The following is a 20886-nucleotide window of genomic DNA, read 5'->3' as shown; positions in this document are numbered from 1 at the left end:
CAAAAAAAAAAAAAAAATCCGGGTATTTGTGGAAAGGCCTACTATTTCCCTATTGAAGTCATTTAAAACAGTTGTGAATTCGCATGGTCCTTACACATGGTGAAAATTGTTGCCATAGCAAATTGTTATATCGCAAACCCAAATTTACTAAAAACATCATAAAAAGTATTTAAACATCCGTCAAATGTTTAGAAAAACATCACTACGTACAAGTTCTTGGTCATATCGCAGAGTTTGATTGACTTTGCAGTGACGGAAACAAATAATAACAAATCAAACACGCGCATCTGACAAAGATGTATTGAAAATATTCAGACTGCGAGCCATTTTCTGGGCAAAACATGATGTTAAGGGCAGGAAGCGATCTCCATAACAAAAATAGAAACTTAAATTGCTACCAAGCCAATAGTCGCGCGCAGCGAACAATTTTGTTTGACGACCATGCATCAAAATCATGTTAAGAATCAACATAAATGATGCGCGCTGTGTGAGCTAAGACATTTTGAAGCTGAACAATCGACTGGCATTAGCAGTTCAAACATGCCGGACGCGACTGCGCTCCGAAAGCGCAAATTTTGGATTTGTGCCGGAGGAGAATTTTTTGCAACAACGATGTTTGTTTTTCTGGTTTGTGGGTCAAAGTTAAACCGGTACAGCAGCTCTGACATTGTCCTACACGTCTCCGTCACTGCAGGACTTAGCATCGCCACATTAGCCATGACGATCGGGCACCTGAGCGGAGGCCTCATAAACCCTGTTGTGAGCGTTGCGTTGATGGCAACACGGAAAATCTCGATCCTAGAAGGGGTGTTTTATACGCTGGCGCAGCTCCTTGGAGGTAGATAAATTAGGTGTACATAGGGAAATATCCTACACCATGATGGATATTTTTCAACACTTTCGCTCGCGAGAAACGAGGGGACTAATTAACATCCAAATAAACCGCACTGCGTTTGAAGAACTTTCTAGTACATTTTAAACGTGCATTCACGTTTTTCATGCGCATTCAGGTATATGTATCTTATATTTAATGGTGACTTCTAAATGAGAAAATTACGACAAACGGGTTTCCCTGTTTAGTTCACTGGTCCTAGAAATCTTTAAGCAAGAAATTGTCTTTATTTTTCCCGATATGTGCAAAAAAGCTTGTTCTTAACCATAAGTTTTTATTTTATGGTCGGCTCTTGTAATGGGTTTTATTTTGGACGGCAATAAATGATGAAATTAATGAATTCAAAGCGTAAAGAATACGTTTCGCTTAAGGAATACGTCACTTAGTCAGGCGAATTCAAATAAAATCGTTTGACTGCGCAAACTTTCGTCTTCAGCCTCTGAGGGCCTGAAAAATAGAAAATAAACATGAACGTGTTATCAGTTAAAAGCGACAAAGGAATAAAATCACTGTGACAGTTATACTTCTATTCCAAAGACCGAAGTTGTTCATTATTTAACCCAACTTAAATTCGCAAATGAAAAGTTCACAAGAATACTTCTTTACAATTGTAATTTGTCATTGACTAGCGGTAAACAGGTGAAGGCAGTCAAAAAAACTCGTAAACACTAAAAGGAAGTCATAGGAAGACATATATTTCAAATCTTTCGGAGTAGTTGTTTTAGGGTAAGCTGCAAACATGCAACTAGAAGATGCGGACACTGGTTTTTGTTTTTTTTCATCTCCGGTTTATATTTCTTAGCGTAGCAAAAAGAAAGTGATACAGGGAAATTTCCATACCATTAATTGTAGTTTCCGAGGTGTAATTACAATTTACCGTGTATTTTAAGCTTTGCATTTGCTGAAAAAAAAAAAAAAATTAAATTAGCTACAAAACCGGTGTAAACCTTACGAAGAAGACAGAATGTACGCAGTGTTTTATGTACGTACGATATTCAGTTTTTTTTTTTCTCGAAATTTATTCTTCTTTAATCATGCAATCTTAAATTTTATTTTGTCTCGCAAAAACGTAATAGGAAGCGCCACAGCACTTTTGTTTAAACTCCGCATGCATTCACTGGCGATGTTCTTGATAAAGCTGGCATCTGTGATAAGCCGGCACAAAAAAACAAAAACCTTATCTGTTCGGTAACCAAACACATCCGTACGTGTCACTTGTCATTGCATGTTTCCATTTTAGTTTACGCTCGGCGTTGGCCAAAAAGCACACTTGATTTTTATTAAATTAAAGTCTGTGATAATTATCAAGATTCCCTATAGCGGTCCTCGGAACGTTTATTAAAATAAATTTCTGCTTTCCATCAATTTTTTTTTTTGCCAAAGTTGACTTGAACTTTTTTTTCTTATGAAGAATATTGTTTTCCCGGTCCGAGCTGAATATTTTTTCTGCCGATTTTAGGCTGAAAATATTCTTGTGAATATTCTTAGATTGAAGCCTGGTATATGGCACACGTAACTTCTTTGAGAAATATTATTAGCATCAAACATACAGCTAGTGCTGTTTTTGTTGTATTTTGGGCTAGTTTTGCCATTTAGAGAAAGGAAGAATTTTACGCGGCTTAGTTAAAAATATATAATTGTATTGTATTTACAACGTTTTCAACACAAAAATTCTATTCTCATCAAAATCTCAGCCTCGGGTTTATTCTTAAAATATTCTTAAAATTTTGAAAATTTCAGCCTCGATATTCTTATAAAATATATTCTTGTGGGGGCAGAGTGTACATATTAAGAAAAAATCTGAGGACTCCCGATAATGAATCCCGCCCTAACCGGTGAAATAGTACACCGAACGCAAGTAAATAAACTACACTAAAAAACAGATTTAAAGGAAGCAAGTACATGGTTAACTTTTTGCGCGACAAAGAAAGATATTTTGAGCTACGTTACCATGAAAACGAATATTGTTCGACAGTTCGGTTACATTTGAAATGTCGTGGAAACAAAGATAGAAAGGATAAAGAAAGAAAGAAATTGTGAGCTCTGTTACCAGGAGAGCGAATATTGTGCGACAGTTTCATTCAGTGCAAAATTTCGAGGAAATAGTGGAAAATAAATTTAATTTTGAATCCAAGTTTGTAATTTTGAATTCGTACATAAAGGTGACCCTTGTACCCAACGTTACCTTAAAATCTTGTTTCCCAGAAATTCGCGCCTAGCTTACTGCAAAGTAAGTTTTTGCACAGATTTGAAATTCTATACAAAATTCACTTAGAACTACCTATAAAGGTTTGTAACCTAGGGACACTAACTTGACAAAATATTTCTTTTACAGGAAAATAGCTGTTTACAAGGAAACTGAACTCTTAGAATGGGTTCCACTTTTCAAGTGCCCCATCAGTTTACAACAGTTTTTTGACATTGGTTCTTAACTTTACAATATCTTGGACCGACAGAAAATTTAAGATTGTAGTTATATATAGAGGCAGAGCAAAAGCACATGTTCACAAAAGCGATTTAATTTCACAATTGAAATGCGTCTGAAACCCTGTCAGGATGGTATCTTTCGCGAATCTACTGTGCAATTTGCTATCGAGGATTGTGAACTAGCAACTCAAGGCTGGTATTGCTTTTGGAAAAGATTCCTTTATGTACAAAGCTTGCCAGTAGACGTATTCTACCGAATAGCGCAAGCTAAAATTATATACACAGTGCCGTCTTTCAAAACAAACAGCAACGACGAAAAATAAATATTTTTTTCCGGAATACACTTTATATATCTGAGGCTTCCATATTTGCCAAACGTTCTGTTTGTACAGTTGAAAGGGTCGTGCCACTGAGTGGTTAAGATAAAAATATGTTCTTTCCGGCTGAAAACCTGAATGACATTTTTGACTGCTTCACGTTTACCCTGTCATACGGATCTGTAAAAGACAGATTATCATTAAATGGGCGAACGAGTGAACAAACGAGAGGGCGAGCGAACGAAGGAACGAACGAGCGAGGGAACGAACGAACCAACGAACCAACGAGCGACCGAAAAAGCGAACGAAAGAACGAACGAAACGAACGAACGAACGAGGAACGAACGAACGAGTGAACAAACGAGGGAACGAACGAACCAACGAACGACCGAGGGAGCGAACGAAAGAACGAACGAGTGAACAAACGAGGGAACCAATGAAGGAACGAACAATCACCGAAGCGAACGAAGAAACGAACGAACCAAGGAATGAACCTACTCACTAAGCATTGTTTGTGTTTAACATTCTGCCAATTAAACAATTACACTTTCTAACTCCACCTTTGAAATAAACGTATTTTTGTTACCAGGAATTTTAGGAGCAGCGCTTTTGTATGGTCTGACAAGTCCTCGGTTACACGGGGACCTGGGAGTGACTAAACCTGCGGAAGAGATAAATGGTGCCCAGGCCTTTGGAATTGAGCTCCTTCTCACGTTTGTGCTGATTTTCACCATTTTTGCCGCGACTGATCCTGGAAAGGAACATCGAGGGTACGAAATACCTCTGTCCATAGGATTGTGTGTGTTCATCTGTCACATGGTTGGGGTAGGTGTGTTAAAGTGGCTTAGAAATACTGTACCAAGGCAACCAAAATATTCCAAGGTGTAATTGAAACTTCTCTCTCTCCCTCCACAAATGTGCGCAAATATGCTTACTGCGCGAATAGGATTCCTTCATTGTCGACATTGATGAGTAAAAGGAAGGAATGTATAGCGAATGGAACAACCTACTTTGCGCGGAAGGGAGGGGGACGGGGGAAGGTAAGGGGACGGGGGAAGGGAGGAAAAAGGAGCTGGAACAAATTTGTGATCGCTAGATCTTAGTCACGGGACTAAGATAACTGGACGGCTGTCTCCTAGAAGGAAGGGCATTGGTTGTACGTGCAGAAACTTGTCTCGACTCAGGGTTGAGGTGTGCAGGCTATCAACATGAGGGACTTCACACTGTATCAATGTTTAACATTTTTAAATGTTAAACATTGACACAGTGCCAGTCTTTAAAAAGAGTACTAGTCTTTTAAAACAGTACCAGTCTTTAAAAAGACTGGTACTGAGGGAAACAGTTCATTTTGTTTTCCGAGAATCTCAGTGTTACCCGCGAATGTATATATTGTTACACAGCACAATGAAGACATTTAAAGAATTGGTGTCCAACGGTGGTCGTCGGTCAAAATTCGCGGATAACAGTTCACTGTTACTCCCTGACGTCATAGATTTAGCAATGTTGCCCGCTCGGGAAACATTTGGCGGAAAACAGTTAGGTGATCTCGAAGTAGCCAATGAGAGCGCGCGTTGTTAGAAAAAAAACAAAACAAAAAAAGCAAACAAAAAAACAACCACCAGTACATTATATTGAATACAAACTTCCCAATCATGGTATGCAGAAATTAGCCTGAATGTTAGGATTCCTCTGTTAAAATTGAACGAGCGCAAGAAGCTCCTTAAAATCAGTTCATGAACATTTAGCAATCGGTAGCAAGATGACTAATTTTTGCGATCGACTCTTTTTTTTTATTCCAAGATTCCTTTCACTGGCTGCAGTATGAATCCCGCGCGGTCATTCGGGCCCGCCCTGATCATGAACTCTTGGGAACATCACTGGGTAAGCGAGAGAACCTGTTTTACGTCCACGTACCCCTGAGAGCGAAGCGGGGTGGCCAAGAAAATAGTTAGGGCACTTAGACTACAGATCGATCGGTCAGGTTTCAAGTCCTGGCCGGGGTCATTGTTCTACGTTCTTAGGCAAGACACTAATTTACTCTCACAGTGCCTCTCTCCACCCTGGCGTGTATATGGGCACAGGTGAATCGTTGAAGCAACTCGAGAGAAAGAGCTAGCATCTCATCCAGTGGGGTAGTAATATTCCTACGCCCTTGCTACAGAAATTGGTGTTAAGCCAAGAGGGCTGGATTTACCTTTTTATCCCAATTTTTAAAATTTAAACCAATCAGCCGGTTTCCGATTCATTTTGCTCGCGAAATGCTATCTGGTAACTTGTTGAAACATTGTAAGAAGTCGATTTTAGGTGCAAAGACGCATTCTTGAATAATGAACGTTTCACTGCCTTTTTTTTTATTTTGTTATTTTCCCCCGTTTTTTTTAAGGTTTACTGGGTTGGACCCATACCAGGCGGTATCATCGCTGCATTGCTGTACGAGCACGTCTTTTCTTCAAGCAAAACCGAAGTCGTTCCAAATGTAACTTGAACAGGGCCAGCGAAACTTCCTCACAACGTAACGGAAAGATGATCAGTACAGTTCCTATCACTCAACGGTCCCCCATTCTAGACTGTAGGACATCTTGAGTCATTTTGGCCATGTCCAAAATTACCTTTAAATCAAAGAAAACCTGGAAATAATAGTTTACCAAGATAGAAAAACACCAAAGAGATAATAATAAACGTTTTTCTGCTGGAAGAAACACCTGTCATTATTGTCCGTACATGAAGCATACAAAAACTAGACTGATAATTTATGCCTAATATACACAAAATGTTACCACTGCAATAACTAGCTGTAGGGACTGTAACAGTCCAATGTAAAAATAAATACCAAATATTTTATTTACACTAAATACACTGAGTTTTACGTTCACACTAGGGAGTTTAAGAAACCACGACGGCAACGGGAACGTTGCTAAACAAAAGATTAAATAGCAGAACAATGGCTGTGCCTTTGCGTTATAATTCTTGGTACATTTCTTTGCCATCCTCGGCAAAACAACAACGTGAAATGACCAAATTCTGATTTGTCTGGAGAACATGAACCACAACGGCTGATTTTTTAAATTTTTATTTCAAATTTATCGCTGTGTTCTAGACTTGTGATAGTTTTGTGATAGTTTTGACAGTGATAAACAAAGTAAATGACTTTAGAGTACCGCAAGATTCGTAGGTCAAATATAAATTCCTTCTCTTAACCGACGTTGTCCTCGGTGTCGCGTCGTGGTTAATTAAACTCCGTACTACTAATACGAGACTCGGTCGAGGCTTGAGTTTGTAATCATTCTTGTTCTTCTCGCTAGCCATGCAGTATAGTGGATCCTGTGATGTTTTGAAACAGGTTTAACACATGTTTAAAACTGATGTTGATTCGTCTTAGCATTTTGAGCTGGCAGGTCACCCATGATCTTTAAATACAATCAGTGACCATCCCTCCGATCACCGGTATCCTTAAAAGATTCTCGAAGAAGACGCAAAATTCTCTAGTTTTGATTCAATGTTTTAAGGGCTGCTCTATACTGCAGGAAGTTATGTAGACTCTGTTTGCAGGTTTTATGTGAGTCCGTGTATTTTCCTTTTTCTGTGGATGCACGCTCAGTGCATCATGATTTCAATGCTCTCCTTCTTTGAGTCGTTGTAATGAAACTTCCAACACACCTAAACACCCCTGAAGTGTTTGCAGTTCCGCCTGGTTGATGCCTGAAATTATAAGAGATAACAAAAAGGTAAATATATCCTAACCGTTACTTAGTTCCTAAGGTCTCCCTGAGACCTTAGGAACCAAAGCTAACAGACGAAATCCAAGAACACAACGGTTTGCGATTTATCTAATGTCATTTCAGTTACTGGGTAACGAGGAATCTTTGGAAGAGTATATTCCAGGTCTGGGACTTTGAGGGAATCAACCAAAAGGCCGAAAGCAAGGGAAAAAAAAACCCGAATGCCACCGTGATTAATATCAAAATTGTCTCTGCAGTACTGTATGCTATATCAGGCAGGCGATGACGAAAATAAAGAACTGAATGAACTTGGGGGATCTTGATGTCAAGTAATACTTAATTCTCCACACTACATGAACTGACAAATCTCTGGCAGTTCGTAAGGAAAATCACTATTTTTTGAACTTTGGAATGAAACTGACGTAACAAATAGATTTAATGTTTATCATGTGTCTGTTCAGTATTTGATCACAAATGACGTCAAAATGTGGTAAGAACAAAAAAGTGGCACACGAGGCGATAGCCGAGTGTCACTGATGTTCTTGCCACATTTTGACGTCTTCTGTGATTTGTTACTGAACAGACGCCCGGCAACATGGAATCTACTTGTTTGATATAATAAAGAAAAAAAATTGTTAATGACGTCATCTATGCATCTGTCTTCCAATTGATCACAAGTTAGAACCAATCAAAATGCGAGAATAATTCGACATAATTATATAAAATAATAGAGAGTATAGAGACGGCGTAGAAGGCGACTGTGAAAGCGATAATGAAGATGTAAGAGTACATGTTACCTGAGTCATCTCCTTGTCTTTTTGAGACTTTCGCTTTACTTTCCTGGCATATTTCATTGTAGGAGCCCTTGATTGTTCCCAAGCTTTGCAGCAGCTGAAAGTTGTAACAGGACAAGTAAAACAGAATTAAAACATCACTCACACAAGAGAATATAATACTTGTGTGCCCGTTGCAACCATAGTCACATAAGACACTTTGCATTTTCCACCAATTTTGCGGCTTACCCTAGCTTCGAGCAAACTGTAACTATGATGTAATAATCCTAAAGTCATTTTGACAAGCCCTACAAAATTTCATCTCTTACAGTACTTTGCTAAGAAACTTCGCTTGCCCGAATCCACCAACCAGACTGCAAACACCACTGGCCCCAGGCTATCTGGCACGACTTTCCTTGCACGCTGCACTAGTTCACAAACAAACAAACAGAGTAGCCCTTTAGCAAGAGCAACCTTCCCAGTGAGCTGGTAAATGCACCACCGCCACCACTGCTGCTGTGGCTGCCTCGACCACCACAACCACCATCATCACCATCACCATCACCATCAACAGCTACAACAACAGACCCACTGAATCCCTCATGGAGGGCTATTGCTGTTGCTTATTTGATGAAGTAGGTTGGTATTTAGGGCAACCTTGTCAGGAGTTTTAAAATGCAAAATACGTTAATGCATAGTTGGCGAATGAGCCACTGAGGGTGATCACTTCCATAGGGTTATTGCTATGTTTAATCCCTGCATTAAAGACACAACTGCCATTTCCACGTAATCATCTGAGTAAAGGCATGAATGGTACCAAAACAGGCCTCCGGATTCGTTCTCACCTCTGTATATCTCAGTAAAAGTGAATGAACTCTACTGAATGTTGGGCCAACCTCTGTAATCAAAAGGAAATTGTAAGTAAACTAAAAGTTGAATTAAGTTTTTCATGCTTATGGTAGCCCAGAAGCCAGAGTCTACGAAATAAAAATCAAGCCACCAGACATCAAGGGCTAAGTCTTTGAGCCCCACATTACAACCGCGCTTAACATGGACAGTATTTTTAACCTACAACACATACCAACACGTGTAATCTTTCAATTCATCCCAAGAAAATATTACGTGAGCAACTTTTTGCAGTTCTAGCAACCTCGAGCCTTTCTGAGCAACTTCTGATCAAAATGTAGGTTTAGAGCACATGTCAAGCACGAAAAAGCCAACGATTTCCCAGAAAACTTCAATTTATGCGAATTTCTTGAATGTTTATCAACCTTTGAAGTTTGAAGTTCTTTCGTATCGTTCGGCAAGACATAAAATAAACCATGTGTTCTGGTCTATTAGACTTTTTTCCTTGACCGATGTTAGCAATCATTGTGTGGAACGAAAAATTTAGCTTTTAATTAACGTTTATATAAAAATATCAAGAAATTTAGGTAGCATTTTTTTTGGATTATTGACAATTTTTTGGCAACTTTTAGGCATTCAAGTGAGAAGCTATCCAACATTTTATGAGCAACTTTCAAGATTACCCCATTGTACCTGACAGTAAAGGTGCTGGTCTTTTACACCAAGGCTTCATCTCGGTCTCAAAGCAGTGAAGAAATCCAGACACAACCTGAGCCATGGTGGTGAGTGATAGAGACAGTGTTTTGCTCACTTTCTCAACTGTTATAGCGTCAGCATCACATAGAGGAGCCTGTGGTCAAAGAAACATACGAAAGAGTTTAGCAAATTTCAAACTAGGAAAAGAGCGACTATAATGGGCAATTAAAAACACTGATTTATCATGAGCAGAAAGGTTACCTGATTCAAGTGTAAGATTTATACAGTCGAACCTCCACTAAAGGCCACCTCTCGACAGCGGTTACTTTTTTGGTCCCGACGGACGGTCCATACATTCACTCCTATTTTAACTTCTCTACAACGGCCACCTCTCCACAATGGCAACGGCTACTAAAACTCGTCCCAACCGGCCAAAATAACCTCTCGACAACGGCCAGTTAATCAACGACTGACGAACGGTGTATACAAAATCCCATTTTTGTATTGTAAAAGGTCACAGACTTGATCCGTACCGGGCGTCGTTAGTATCTGTTTCTGTTTAGTTTCTACTGTATTGATACATTTTGATGAACATATGCTAGAATAAGCTTTTTTTGACAAAAAATGTAGCACCCCGAAAAAAAAACAGGGGTTATATTACACCCCTCCCTCCCCATAACGGCCACTTTTTCCTCTGTCCCCAAGGTGGCTGTGGCGAAGAGGTTCGACTGTAATAAAATGAACTGTTTGTCATACATTTTCTCTTAGCTCGTCCAGCTGTTTGCTCTGTTCTTCCAGTTCATTCGCCAACTTTTCTGTGACGGACATCAACTGTTTCTCATCAGGTATTCTGTTGATTGGCAGATATTTTAACACTAAATAATCATATGAGGACCTGCATAATTTTGAAAAACACTCTGTTCAGCCACGTTTACACAATATTTTTAAATTGAAGTAGAGTCGTGCTTGCCATTGCTTTAAAAACTGTGTTTGTTCAAGCAATGCTTTACGAACTTGGGACATGACGTTATTTTTGCGGGTTCCTACAGTAGATAATTTTTCAGTTGTTGAATTTTTTGTGGGTAAGAAAAGTTACAATCGTGAAAAAGAGGCAGGGAAATGTGTTGGTGAAAAACAAAGTTAGCTGTTGTACCAAGTTGGGTATTTCAAGTGTTCTACCAGAGCCAAACAGAAAGATACAGTTCGAGACTACGCGAGGTGCACATCTTGTAGTAATAAGCATGCAGCCTTGTGACGGCTTTTTTTTATGCTGATGGCCGTTCTTTAGAACCTAGCAGGAATAAAAGTCGTTTCAGAACGGTTGGAAGGTTTCAATTACCTGGTGTAACTTCATCTGTTGACATTTACACAATGATTGGGTTAAATGAATAACTACTGTGTTTAGATGTAACATGGCAAAGGCGTTGTTTTCTTAAAGGAGCTCAGTCAAGGTATTTTGAGTTATTTTGGCCACATACAAAATTACCTTTAAATGGTAGGAAACCTGAAAATAACAGTTTAATAAGATAGAAAAACACCAAAGAGATAATGATAAACCATAAAGGAACAAGGGTGGCTAAGGATGGAGAAGATTAACACGGATTACAAACGACAAATTTGAAAAATTGAGGCTGACAACATGCAAACCGTGACTGAGCCCCTTTAAGGATGATATTTTGTTTTATCATTGTTTACAAGAGAGGTAATGGCTCTAAAAGTATACATATTTTTAGATTAGAATGTTCCAAGCTTGAAGTTACGTTTGCAATCGCGTGCAAACCCGTGCCCATGAAGTTCAATTTATTTCACTCTGTAAAGCCGGTCAAGTCGAAACTTTGAACATCCCCCTCCGGGCAACTCCCTGGGCATAGGAGATTTTGAATTTTCGGTTGTGAATTGCCTTCCCGAGGGCAAATATTGGTGGTGAAATGCATCTACCTTAGTACATACCTGGAGAAAAACAACTTGTAGAGGAGGACAGAAGTTTACGTGATTTAGAAATGAACTTTTAACGTACATAGACGCGGAAAACAGAAGCAAAACCCTTTTTTCCTTGAAACCCGGCGCGTAGTTTTTCCAGGCCGATTTTCTCCAGCCAGGATCTCACAAATGAACATGGTTTTCCCTCAAAGTTCTCTCGTTTCCCTATCTGCAAGATTACCGCTGTGATTTCCGTCAAGGTAAAAACACCGGAATTTGTCCAAATCTCGTCCTACTCCTCCTGTATAACAGTGAAATGCCCGCGATATGCCCAAAGAAGGGAGGGGGTGGAGGGGATGTTGATGTTTCTATTTAATCAGTCTTCGGAGTTCTGTTTATCCTGGTGTCAGAATGTTGGTCTGGCTGAGTTTTATTAAGATTTGCAAAGTATGCTCGTCTGGACATGTTTTTGCGTTTGTATAACAACTTTTAACACTCATTGTAGATTAAAAAGCATTTACTAAACTTTATCCATGTAAACTTTGAATTTTTTATTTCTTTTTCTTTGAAACATTTTACAGGAGAATCCCGATTTTTCGATCCTCGAAGGGAAACGAAAATTGCTTTAATTGAAACACTCGAGTAGTTCGAGAATTTTTTTTTTGCAGGGGGTTGGGGGGGGGGGGGGTAAAATGACAATGTTCGACTGAGGAGAGGGAAACGACTTCTAGTTCGAGTTATCGGAAGGTTCGAAAAATCGAGAACTCAAGGAATCTGGAAATTACACTGAAATAAGTGAAAGCAATAGACATACTAGACATCTGCACGCGGCTTGGGTTCAACTCTAAGAAGCCAAGTTTTCAAACAATAATTTATCCCTGTATATTAAACGTCAACGTTATTCCTGGGGTTCCTTTTCACTCGTCGCCACTAATTTATAACTTTCTTCGCTCTCTCTTTTTCCTTCTCTTAACTTTACGAACAAATGAGTGGATGAAAACAGACCTAAAACAAATATTGTCGTGATAGAGTAAATGAAATAAGTCTTGGCAACGCCGACCCAGTTGATAAGGAGACCGCTGATCACTATGCCTGTGCCAACTCCTAGTCCCCAGTAACATCCACCCAGGACACCTGCAGTCAAACAAACACGAAGTTAGAAACGTCAAGCAGAAAAGCGGCGATTTATCTGAGCCGGCGATCAGTTTTAGGCGGCAATGTTGGTAAGAAACGGACCCTTATTGCCCGAAATTTTGTCGACATCAACTTTTTGCTTTATGTCGCAAAAGAAGAAAACAAATTAGTAAATAACATAAAAATAAACGAATGCTCCTAGGTTCCAGAGTCGCCTAAATTTCGTTCAAGTTCTCCACGTAGTTTAGTGGCCAAATAAAAAAAGTACGAGGACAAAATAAGAGTTAATGAGATTTGCGTTTAACTCTCATTTCAAGCGAATCATTACTCTGCGTAGCTGGCAGTTGACGAAACTGCGAGCTCAACATGGTTGCCACAGATATCGCTTTTCAAAATTCCCTGGCTTCTCCTCGATAAAATATGATTTTTATGAACCAAATAACTACAAAATTTCAGATATAGTACTGGCCTCCAGCTGCTCCTCACAGTGGTCCTTTCCACCCATTTATTTAGCAAGACTGATAATAACTGATCAAAAAAAAAAAAAAAAAAACACCAACAATTCGCCTTCTTCGTGAAAGAAAACATCTTTGAGAGCACAACAATGACCTGAATTGTTTTTCCAGCCTTCAATGGTATTTAATCGGTGGTGTAATAATTTCAATTTTCCCTGACTTTTCTTCAAATTGTCAATTTTCCCTAACTCAAAATAAAACTCCCTGACTTTTCCCTGACCTTAAGAAAATAAATTTCGGTTCCCTGTTCAAACGTTCAAGATCAAGCATTGATCCCATCCAAACAATGTATTTTTCTTCGAACTCAAAATCTTTGCAGTGTTTTTAGTAGTCGCATGGTGCCTTAAAAATTATTGCACATTTAGCATGGTTCAGTTTATCCCAGACATACGGTTAGCTGACGATAAAATAAGAAAAAAATCAGTGGCTGTTTATTGCAACTCAACCCTACGCCTTGATGTACGGCCAAATTCGCAAACCAACATTAAAAGAAATTTACGGCAATCAGTAGAGAGAATTGATAATCCGAGTCATCAATTACCTTGTGTAACTGCGTAGAAGCCAAGTCGTAAGGATATGGTACCGCCAAAAACCACACAGGCTACCCAGCTTGTGCCATACAGCAATCCCTGGACACTGTATAGCACCACACCCAGCCAGGGGTTGAGGACAAATGCCAGGCCCAGGTACACCGCTACGTAAAGTGCTAAACTTGCGGTTATGGCGCACACATGTCCGACCTTGGTGATTACAACCTCTGACGCGAAGTACGCGAGCATAGCTACGGTGTAACGCAAACCAGATGCGATACCTAACATGTAGGGCTTGGCCCCGAGATCATCCAGGTACCAGAAGCCGAAGTATTCGTGCAAGCCGTTCAGCATTCCTAGATAAGTAGCCATAATTATAATCACCGCATTACGGAATTTCAGAAGTTCTTTCAGTAATGGTAATATAGTAACGCTTGATGATGTCTCCAGATCGGCGTAGCTTACTTTTATGAAGATTACAGCGAATATTGCCAGCGCATTGAATCCAGCAAAGAAATAGAATGAAATGAAGTAGTTCTTCACAGTCTCACCGCACACCTCCGATTGGTAAAAGTTTATGACTCCTCCGACGAGAAACGAACCTCCAGCGACGCCCACTTCGCCCCACATTCGGAAAGTTCCGAACGCGTGAACATTTTCTTTCAGAAAGCCCACGACTAAAGCATCAGGCATGCTGAAAACGACAGAACCAATGATTTGACTAGTACAAATTATCACCAGAAAAATTATGAATATTTTCGTGATTTCGGATTCGTCGACTTTGCGGGTAAAATGTGCAGTACTAGCGTGGTTTTCAAATCTTTCCTCTTGTTTGTCGTCTCCTAATTTTAGCGTTCCTCCTGCGGTAAAAATCAGAGATGTTATCTCAGTTTTATTCGCTTCAGTCTTGACACACTGTTGATTTTGCGGTTGAACAGCCATAAGCAACAAAGTCCCTGTTGTATACGACACCAGCGAAGCGAATAAGATAATCTTTCGCACCCTAAATTTGTCCCCGACCATGCCCCATAACGGGGACCCGATGAATTCTGTAAAGAGTCTCACGCCATTTAGAATCCCTGCATGTCCAGCGGTGAGTCCAAGCTGCTTGTAGTACAATGTCAGATAAGGCAGGGAACTGCCAATGGCGGCGAAAAATAGAAAGAAATAAGCTTTAAAGGTTAATTTAGACGGGTTACACGTCGCTGAAGAATCTTGCGAAGTCGCCGATTGAGAATGCCTTTTCATTTGGTGACGGGCATCCTCGTGGTCCATTTTGCGGCGATAATATCTCGACTACTGTGCTGTTAACGTTTTTGAACGATTAAGTGTCTAAATCAAGGTAATACGAAAGCTAATGTAATTTACATATTCAAATATTCTACAACTGCCTCGCTTCACTTATTTCATCGCTGGTTTCACTCAACCGAAACAAAACAACCGCCTTTAAGGGCGGGCGATATGTGCGTTTGTGTCACAGAAACATTTCTGTTGAAAAGGTAGCGTTGCTGTAGTTACCAGATTAGAGTGCCCAGAGGGCCTCTAGAGTAAACGGATGATCATTTACTGATTTCAAGGGAACAAAAACATTTTTTGTCACAATTCGAGCACCCGAAAAAGCACTGCTTTAGCATAATTATACGATGTTCGCACTTCATTCTCTCATTTAAAGTGCCTTTGCTACACTGTGAGAACACAGATTTAGAATAATTGCAAGTTTTGTTTGTTCACTTGGGCCTGTTTCACACCAGCGACAAAACGACATAAACCGCTTAATATACAAGTGAATAATATGAAAGATCATATGTTTGAACTGCAGAGAAAGATATGAAGACATGATTGATCATCGCAGTTAAATTTTTTTATATACACAACTTAAGCAGCTGTGAAATTAAACCCTGAAAACAAAATCAGGCTTTTTAGATTTCATAGCTGCTTAAGTTGTGTGTACAACTGCGATGATCAATCATGTCGTCATTTTAATCGCTTCTGTCAGTAATGTGAACATCGACGTAAGGAATGAATCAGTTTTTTTTTTCCCTTATGTCGTTATGTTCAAACTGTTAAGGCTAGTTTTCACTAGAACATAAGCACAAGCATAAGGACAAGCACAAGTGAAAACAGTCACGACATAAACATAAGCATAAACAGAAACATAAGAAGAACGAACCCACTCATTTGTCTTGTGCAGTTTTCACTAGTAACGCGCTCGACATAAGCATAAGCATAAGCACAAGAAAAACGAACAGTTCCGTTTTTCTTGTGCTTATGCTTATGCTTATGTCGAGCGCGTCACTAATGAAAACTGCACAAGACAAATGAGTGGGTTCGTTCTTCTTATGTTTCTGCTTATGCTTATGTTTACGTCGCGCCTGTTTTCACTTGTGCTTATGCTTATGTTTGTGCTTGTGCTTATGTTCTAGTGAAAACTAGCCTTTATGCTGCTATTATGCCATTATGTCAGGATGTTGACACTGCATTTACATAACGACAAAACGCCCTTCCTATGTCGTTTTGTCGTTATTTCCCTGGTGTAAATTAGGCTTTATTCAGTAGACCTGGGAATTTTGACTTCCCAATTACCAATAAAAATTAACCAATAAAATGTACATAAATGCCATAGGTATTCGAAAAACGTGCTAATCATAATCAAATAAATATTTTAGCCTTCTTATTCCTCGGGTGTTAAGGTGAAACACGTAAATATGTCAAGGTGTTTGAAATTGCTGATACTTGTTTGTAAGTATTAGAAGCTGATAACTTTAGATTGAAGAACTGAGAAACTGTTCCTTTTTTCAGAGAACGTTTTCAATAAAGTTCACTCTGTAATGTGCCGTTGATCAAGTGGAAACTTCAACATCCTCGCTCCGGACAACAAATAGCGTAAAGGAGTTTGAATTTTCAGTTGGTCAAATTCCCCGCTGCCGGGCAAAAATGGTGTTCAAATGCCCTACGCCTGAAGAAACAAAACGGTATATTTTAACTTCAAACACAGCGCGCAATATTTCCAGGCCGTTTTTCACCAGCCGGGATCTCACAAACCCTAAATTTCCCTAAATTCCTCTAGCGTTCCCATCTCCAAGAATTCCGCCATGATTACGATCACGGTTAAAACAACCGCGGGAATTTGTCCAAATCTCCTCCCCAGTTCTCTTGTATGGTGTTAAATCCCCCCTCCCCCCCCCCCCCTCCCCCAATGGGCGTGGCAACGAGTCAAATGCCTGGGGTACGCCTAGGGGGTGTTGATGTTTCTATTTGATCAATACATAATTTTCTGACTGAATTTTTTTTCTTCAGAAGTCTGCTTTTTTCTGGTATCAGAATGTGTGTCTGGCTGAGTTATTAAGATGGGTTATGATGATCCGTGTAGCAGACATAAATAGTGTGTCTGTAATTTTTTGAGCAAAGTTTTTCACTTTAGAATTCGGTTTATTCTAGTGTTTCAGTGCTTCAATGTTTGTATGCGTTAGTTAGGTTTTACAAAATATGGACATGAGGGGTTAGTAAGCAGGTGTCAAGCAGACCTAAACTGTAATTGCACATCTGGTTGTCTCTTTACCAAAATTTCCCTCAATTTGAAGAGCATGGTCAAGAGCACATGTTTCTGCATTAGTATGCTGGCATTCCACCTTCAACTGCAGATGTCAGAATAATATATTTTTTTAACTGAATAAGCAAATTCATGGATTGTTTTTTTTTCCTTTCAAATATTTCTAATTGTGTAGTTTCAGAAAATATCGATACCCCTCATGGAAGGGATTTTTCATATGACCACCCTCCCCTTCAGAAATTCCAATTTTTTTCGCACACCATGGAAATATTTTTATTTCCAGTAAAAGTAAGAAATAAGTGAATTAATAATTTATATCTGAGATAAAATAAAGTTTTATGTATGTCTTTCTGTATGTATAGTTCCAGAGTCTGAATTTTGATGCTTACTAGTGTTTTCTGGTAAATATTTTGAACAAGAGAAGGCTTTCCCAGTAATTGCTTTGTGATTAGTGCAGTAGAATTAAACAGTCCCATCATTGCACACTTATCCTACTCTAACTTACTTTTTATGTTCCAGTCCTGATGTAGTTTTTACCAAGTCAGGAGGGTAGAGCTGAACTTTTGACCTAAAAATATCCTGAAGGTCATTTTGGCGACACAGTGCATCAAAGAAGTAACAGTCATTCTTGAATTGGTCGTCCAAAGAGAAATGAGCTGCAGACTGTAAACTTTTGAAACAACAGCAAAAAATAATATTAAAAAATGATTGTAGCTGACAACAAACTGAATACAAATCATACAAAGAATAGGATGGGGGTACTGATTTAATTAGATCTAGCTTCATGAGTCTTGTAGATGAAGTGCTTTTTCAATTTGCTTTTAAAACGATTTGTGTGAGTATTATTAATCAGTCACAACACTCTGAAGGGCAGGTGTCGTGGCCTCATGGTTGCTGCCTTTGACTCTGGATCAAGTGGTCCAAGTTTAAGCCCTGGCTGGGGACATTGTGTTGTGTTCTTGGGCACAACACTTTACTCTCACAGTGCCTCTCTTTCCCCAGGTGTACAAATGGGTACTGGTGAATTTAATGCTGGAGGTAACACTGTGATGGACTAGCATTACATCAAGGGAGGAGTAGTAATAATCCCAGTCACTTCATGCTACAGAATTGAGAAAGCAGGATAAGGTCCGGCCTAATGAGCCACATGGCTTGTATGCGAACTTCACCTTTTTTACCTTACAATCGCAACACTTTGATTCAAGAGAGACTGGGAACTAGTTACATGTAAGTTATCTGATGTCTCAGATCAAGATTTGAGTCCAGTTCCCTTAAAATTTCATCATGAGTGTGTTTCCAACCTTTCAAATTAATCAGTTCATTGCGATATGTAAACTAGTTGACTGTAAGCTCCAAATGTTCATAATTTTCCTTAGGGTTGCCACTCATTAGAACCCAAAAATTCCCTAACTTTTCACTGACCTCAAAACATTTTTCATTGACCTTGCATTAGGTGAATTATCAAATAAGCGGAATCCACATTTTCAAGTAGCTTCAACTTCTTTTGCAGACCACTGATAGTCCTCTCTTCATTTTCGACCTCTAACTTACGATTTTAATGGGATTTTGAATGCACATGTATGGCATTTTACATGTACTTGACCAACAAATCCATTTTTGTTTTTTTGTTTCGGCCTCTGTAGCACATGCATCTGCTTTAAATTCCCTGACTGTTTGCTGACTTTGACAAGAACTAAGATTTTCCTTGACTTTTAGCAACATTCCCAGACTTTTCCCTGACCTTGAAAAATTTATTTGTTTTTCCCTGACTTTTCCCTGACTTTTCCCTGACTGACTGGCAACCCTGTTCCTTTACTGATAACCCTACTGTCCCAGTTCCAGGTATCTGTTTGGAAATCAACCCTTCATAACTGAAACTGCTGCCACAATATAATGTTAACCCCTATCTCCTAATCCCTGTATTGAAAAATTTACTTTACCACACTATGTCACTTCTAAGTAGGACACAAACCTTGCTGTTCTTATTGGGGTTGTAAAGTGATGAATCTGACCTGATGACTCTACTGCACTGACAAGATCTATCAGGTTTTCCCAAAATGCTGCTTGTTTGTTTCTAGACTTGGTACCCTACAAAGAACACCACAATGAAATAGCATCATAGGCCTGTATGTAATGTGGAGCATAATAACAGGAACATTAGTCCTTGATATAAGTTAGTACTACTGTACAAGCAAAATATAAAATCATGTGATAAATAAATTTAAATTGACCAAAAACGGCAGTATTAAATTGCATAATTTTTTTTTAATATTATATAGCTGGTAAATTTCACATTACCAAAACTGCCCAACATGTTTAAGGCACAAAATAGCACCATGGTTAGCCTAAATAGCACTGAATCAACAGTGGTTAGCTCTCAATATCAGTAAGGGTACAACCGTATCCCTCATCGACTATTAAGTCATCGCGCTATTTTATCATTTCGCCATAAGAAGTGTTTTAAACTTGCCCCCAAAACTGCATACATTATCGTTTTTATTACATTATCAAAGCTTCTTGTTATAAATTTACACCCTTGAAATTTACCTGAACAAGGTCAATATCATCACTTTTACAAAGTCCCAACAAATGACATGAAAACAGCAACTCTGAAATATTATACAAAGTAAAACTTGTTACAAACTTTGAATTTTACAGTTTCCCCAAAATAATGGCTTTGGAAATTGAACCAAACATGTGACTAACTACATACACAGGCTTGCAGGTACAGTATACATACAAGGATGAAGTGTGGCTCTCTGGCTGAGTGGTTAGGGTACCAAACTTGAAATCCTGAGATTGCAGGTTCAAGTCCCATTCTGACCACAAGCTGGTGTTGTTCTCGATAGCCCCACGTTCAACTCCTCGTTCATGTTTGTAAATAGCCAACTGGTCTGCCTCCTGCCAGTTGGGATTTTCAACCATGTTATGTTAATTAAGGATTTACATCGTTTGTTTCACCATTTCGTTTTGTTTCCATTGGCCCTGAAAAATCCCATTGGGGGGAGTGGTCAATAAAGATATTTAAATGTTTTGTACTCACTTTGAAGTCTAGAGTCATTTCTCCCTAAAGCCTTACTCTGTTGGTTCTCCAGCATATTGTACATAACTGGATCAAACCTGAAAATACATGTAATAATTATCAATAGTACATTGTATGGACTTAAACTGTCTACACAAGTCATTCCCCATATTTATTGTATGGGGAATGATTATGGGTAATACTGAAGGTTGAGAAAAGGCCACTAGACGTTTCGCCTAGATATAAGTCTTATATATGCCTTACCTTGCTAACATCCACTGCAGAAGTCTTAACCTTGGTTCTCCTGGTTTGAACAGCAGCTCTTCCATCCATGAATCTTCGACACCACCGAGATATGGGCAATCAAGCTCCTGAAGGGACATGGCAGATCACAGAGTTCAAATTTAACATGAAAAAAGAGACCAAAGTCCTAATGTTACAAAGCTACAAGCTGCCAACGTTACATGGATCTATGTACCTCTAATCTCGATTTAAAGTGAAATAGTCTGTCCTTCCCCGAAGCCGCCATTTTTCAAAATCCCAAC

The 20886-nt window shown here is 39.1% G+C and overlaps 3 protein-coding genes across 5 annotated transcripts; 1 reads left to right on the top strand and 2 right to left on the bottom strand.

Moving 5' to 3' along the window:
* The first annotated feature begins 326 nt into the window (after window positions 1-326).
* On the top strand, window positions 327-7667 carry LOC110069263 (aquaporin-4-like). 2 transcript variants are annotated; one of them, XM_020776759.2, is made up of 4 exons: window positions 333-838; window positions 4226-4461; window positions 5437-5517; window positions 6020-7667. In XM_020776759.2, the coding sequence occupies exons 1-4, from the start codon at window positions 541-543 to the stop codon at window positions 6119-6121; spliced, it is 717 nt and encodes a 238-aa protein (XP_020632418.1). In that variant the 5' UTR covers window positions 333-540; the 3' UTR covers window positions 6122-7667. The 2 variants fall into 2 exon arrangements, with proteins under 2 accessions (XP_020632419.1, XP_020632418.1); XM_020776760.2 differs by lacking the exon at window positions 5437-5517 and having other exon boundaries at window positions 327-838.
* On the bottom strand, window positions 7206-20880 carry LOC110069258 (HAUS augmin-like complex subunit 7). 2 transcript variants are annotated; one of them, XM_089280604.1, is made up of 11 exons: window positions 20820-20880; window positions 20606-20712; window positions 20363-20439; window positions 19867-19928; window positions 19292-19407; window positions 17825-17989; window positions 10427-10520; window positions 9668-9824; window positions 8974-9026; window positions 8153-8246; window positions 7206-7335 (listed from the first exon to the last, which is right to left on the bottom strand). In XM_089280604.1, exons 1-11 carry the CDS (start codon window positions 20868-20870, stop codon window positions 7247-7249), a joined length of 1065 nt encoding a protein of 354 aa, XP_089136730.1. In that variant the 5' UTR covers window positions 20871-20880; the 3' UTR covers window positions 7206-7246. The 2 variants fall into 2 exon arrangements, with proteins under 2 accessions (XP_089136730.1, XP_020632411.2); XM_020776752.2 differs by having other exon boundaries at window positions 7206-8246.
* On the bottom strand, window positions 12117-15677 carry LOC110069257 (major facilitator superfamily domain-containing protein 6-like). Its single transcript, XM_020776751.2, has 2 exons — window positions 13781-15677; window positions 12117-12724 (listed from the first exon to the last, which is right to left on the bottom strand). Exons 1-2 carry the CDS (start codon window positions 15042-15044, stop codon window positions 12489-12491), a joined length of 1500 nt encoding a protein of 499 aa, XP_020632410.2. The 5' UTR covers window positions 15045-15677; the 3' UTR covers window positions 12117-12488.
* Window positions 20881-20886: the final 6 nt, after the last annotated feature.

Source organism: Orbicella faveolata, unplaced genomic scaffold (assembly GCF_042242905.1).
Source record: "Orbicella faveolata isolate gen_17 unplaced genomic scaffold, um_ofav_v1 contig_47, whole genome shotgun sequence".
Classification (NCBI taxonomy): Eukaryota; Metazoa; Cnidaria; class Anthozoa; order Scleractinia; family Merulinidae; genus Orbicella; species Orbicella faveolata.
This window is presented reverse-complemented; position numbering and strand designations above follow the sequence as displayed.

Coding starts and splice junctions, on each gene's coding strand:
- LOC110069258 (XM_020776752.2), bottom strand. CDS start 20,870: ATGGCGGCTTCGGGGAAGGACAGACTATTTCACTTTAAATCGAGATTA. Junction 19,929..20,362: donor AAATGACTCTAGACTTCAAA/GTGAGTACAAAA, acceptor ATAATATTTCAG/AGTTGCTGTTTTCATGTCAT. Junction 17,990..19,291: donor ACCCCAATAAGAACAGCAAG/GTTTGTGTCCTA, acceptor TTGTTTCAAAAG/TTTACAGTCTGCAGCTCATT.
- LOC110069263 (XM_020776759.2), top strand. CDS start 541: ATGCCGGACGCGACTGCGCTCCGAAAGCGCAAATTTTGGATTTGTGCC. Junction 839..4,225: donor GCTGGCGCAGCTCCTTGGAG/GTAGATAAATTA, acceptor TTTTGTTACCAG/GAATTTTAGGAGCAGCGCTT. Junction 5,518..6,019: donor ACTCTTGGGAACATCACTGG/GTAAGCGAGAGA, acceptor GTTTTTTTTAAG/GTTTACTGGGTTGGACCCAT.
- LOC110069257 (XM_020776751.2), bottom strand. CDS start 15,044: ATGGACCACGAGGATGCCCGTCACCAAATGAAAAGGCATTCTCAATCG. Junction 12,725..13,780: donor CTTCTACGCAGTTACACAAG/GTAATTGATGAC, acceptor GTTTGACTGCAG/GTGTCCTGGGTGGATGTTAC.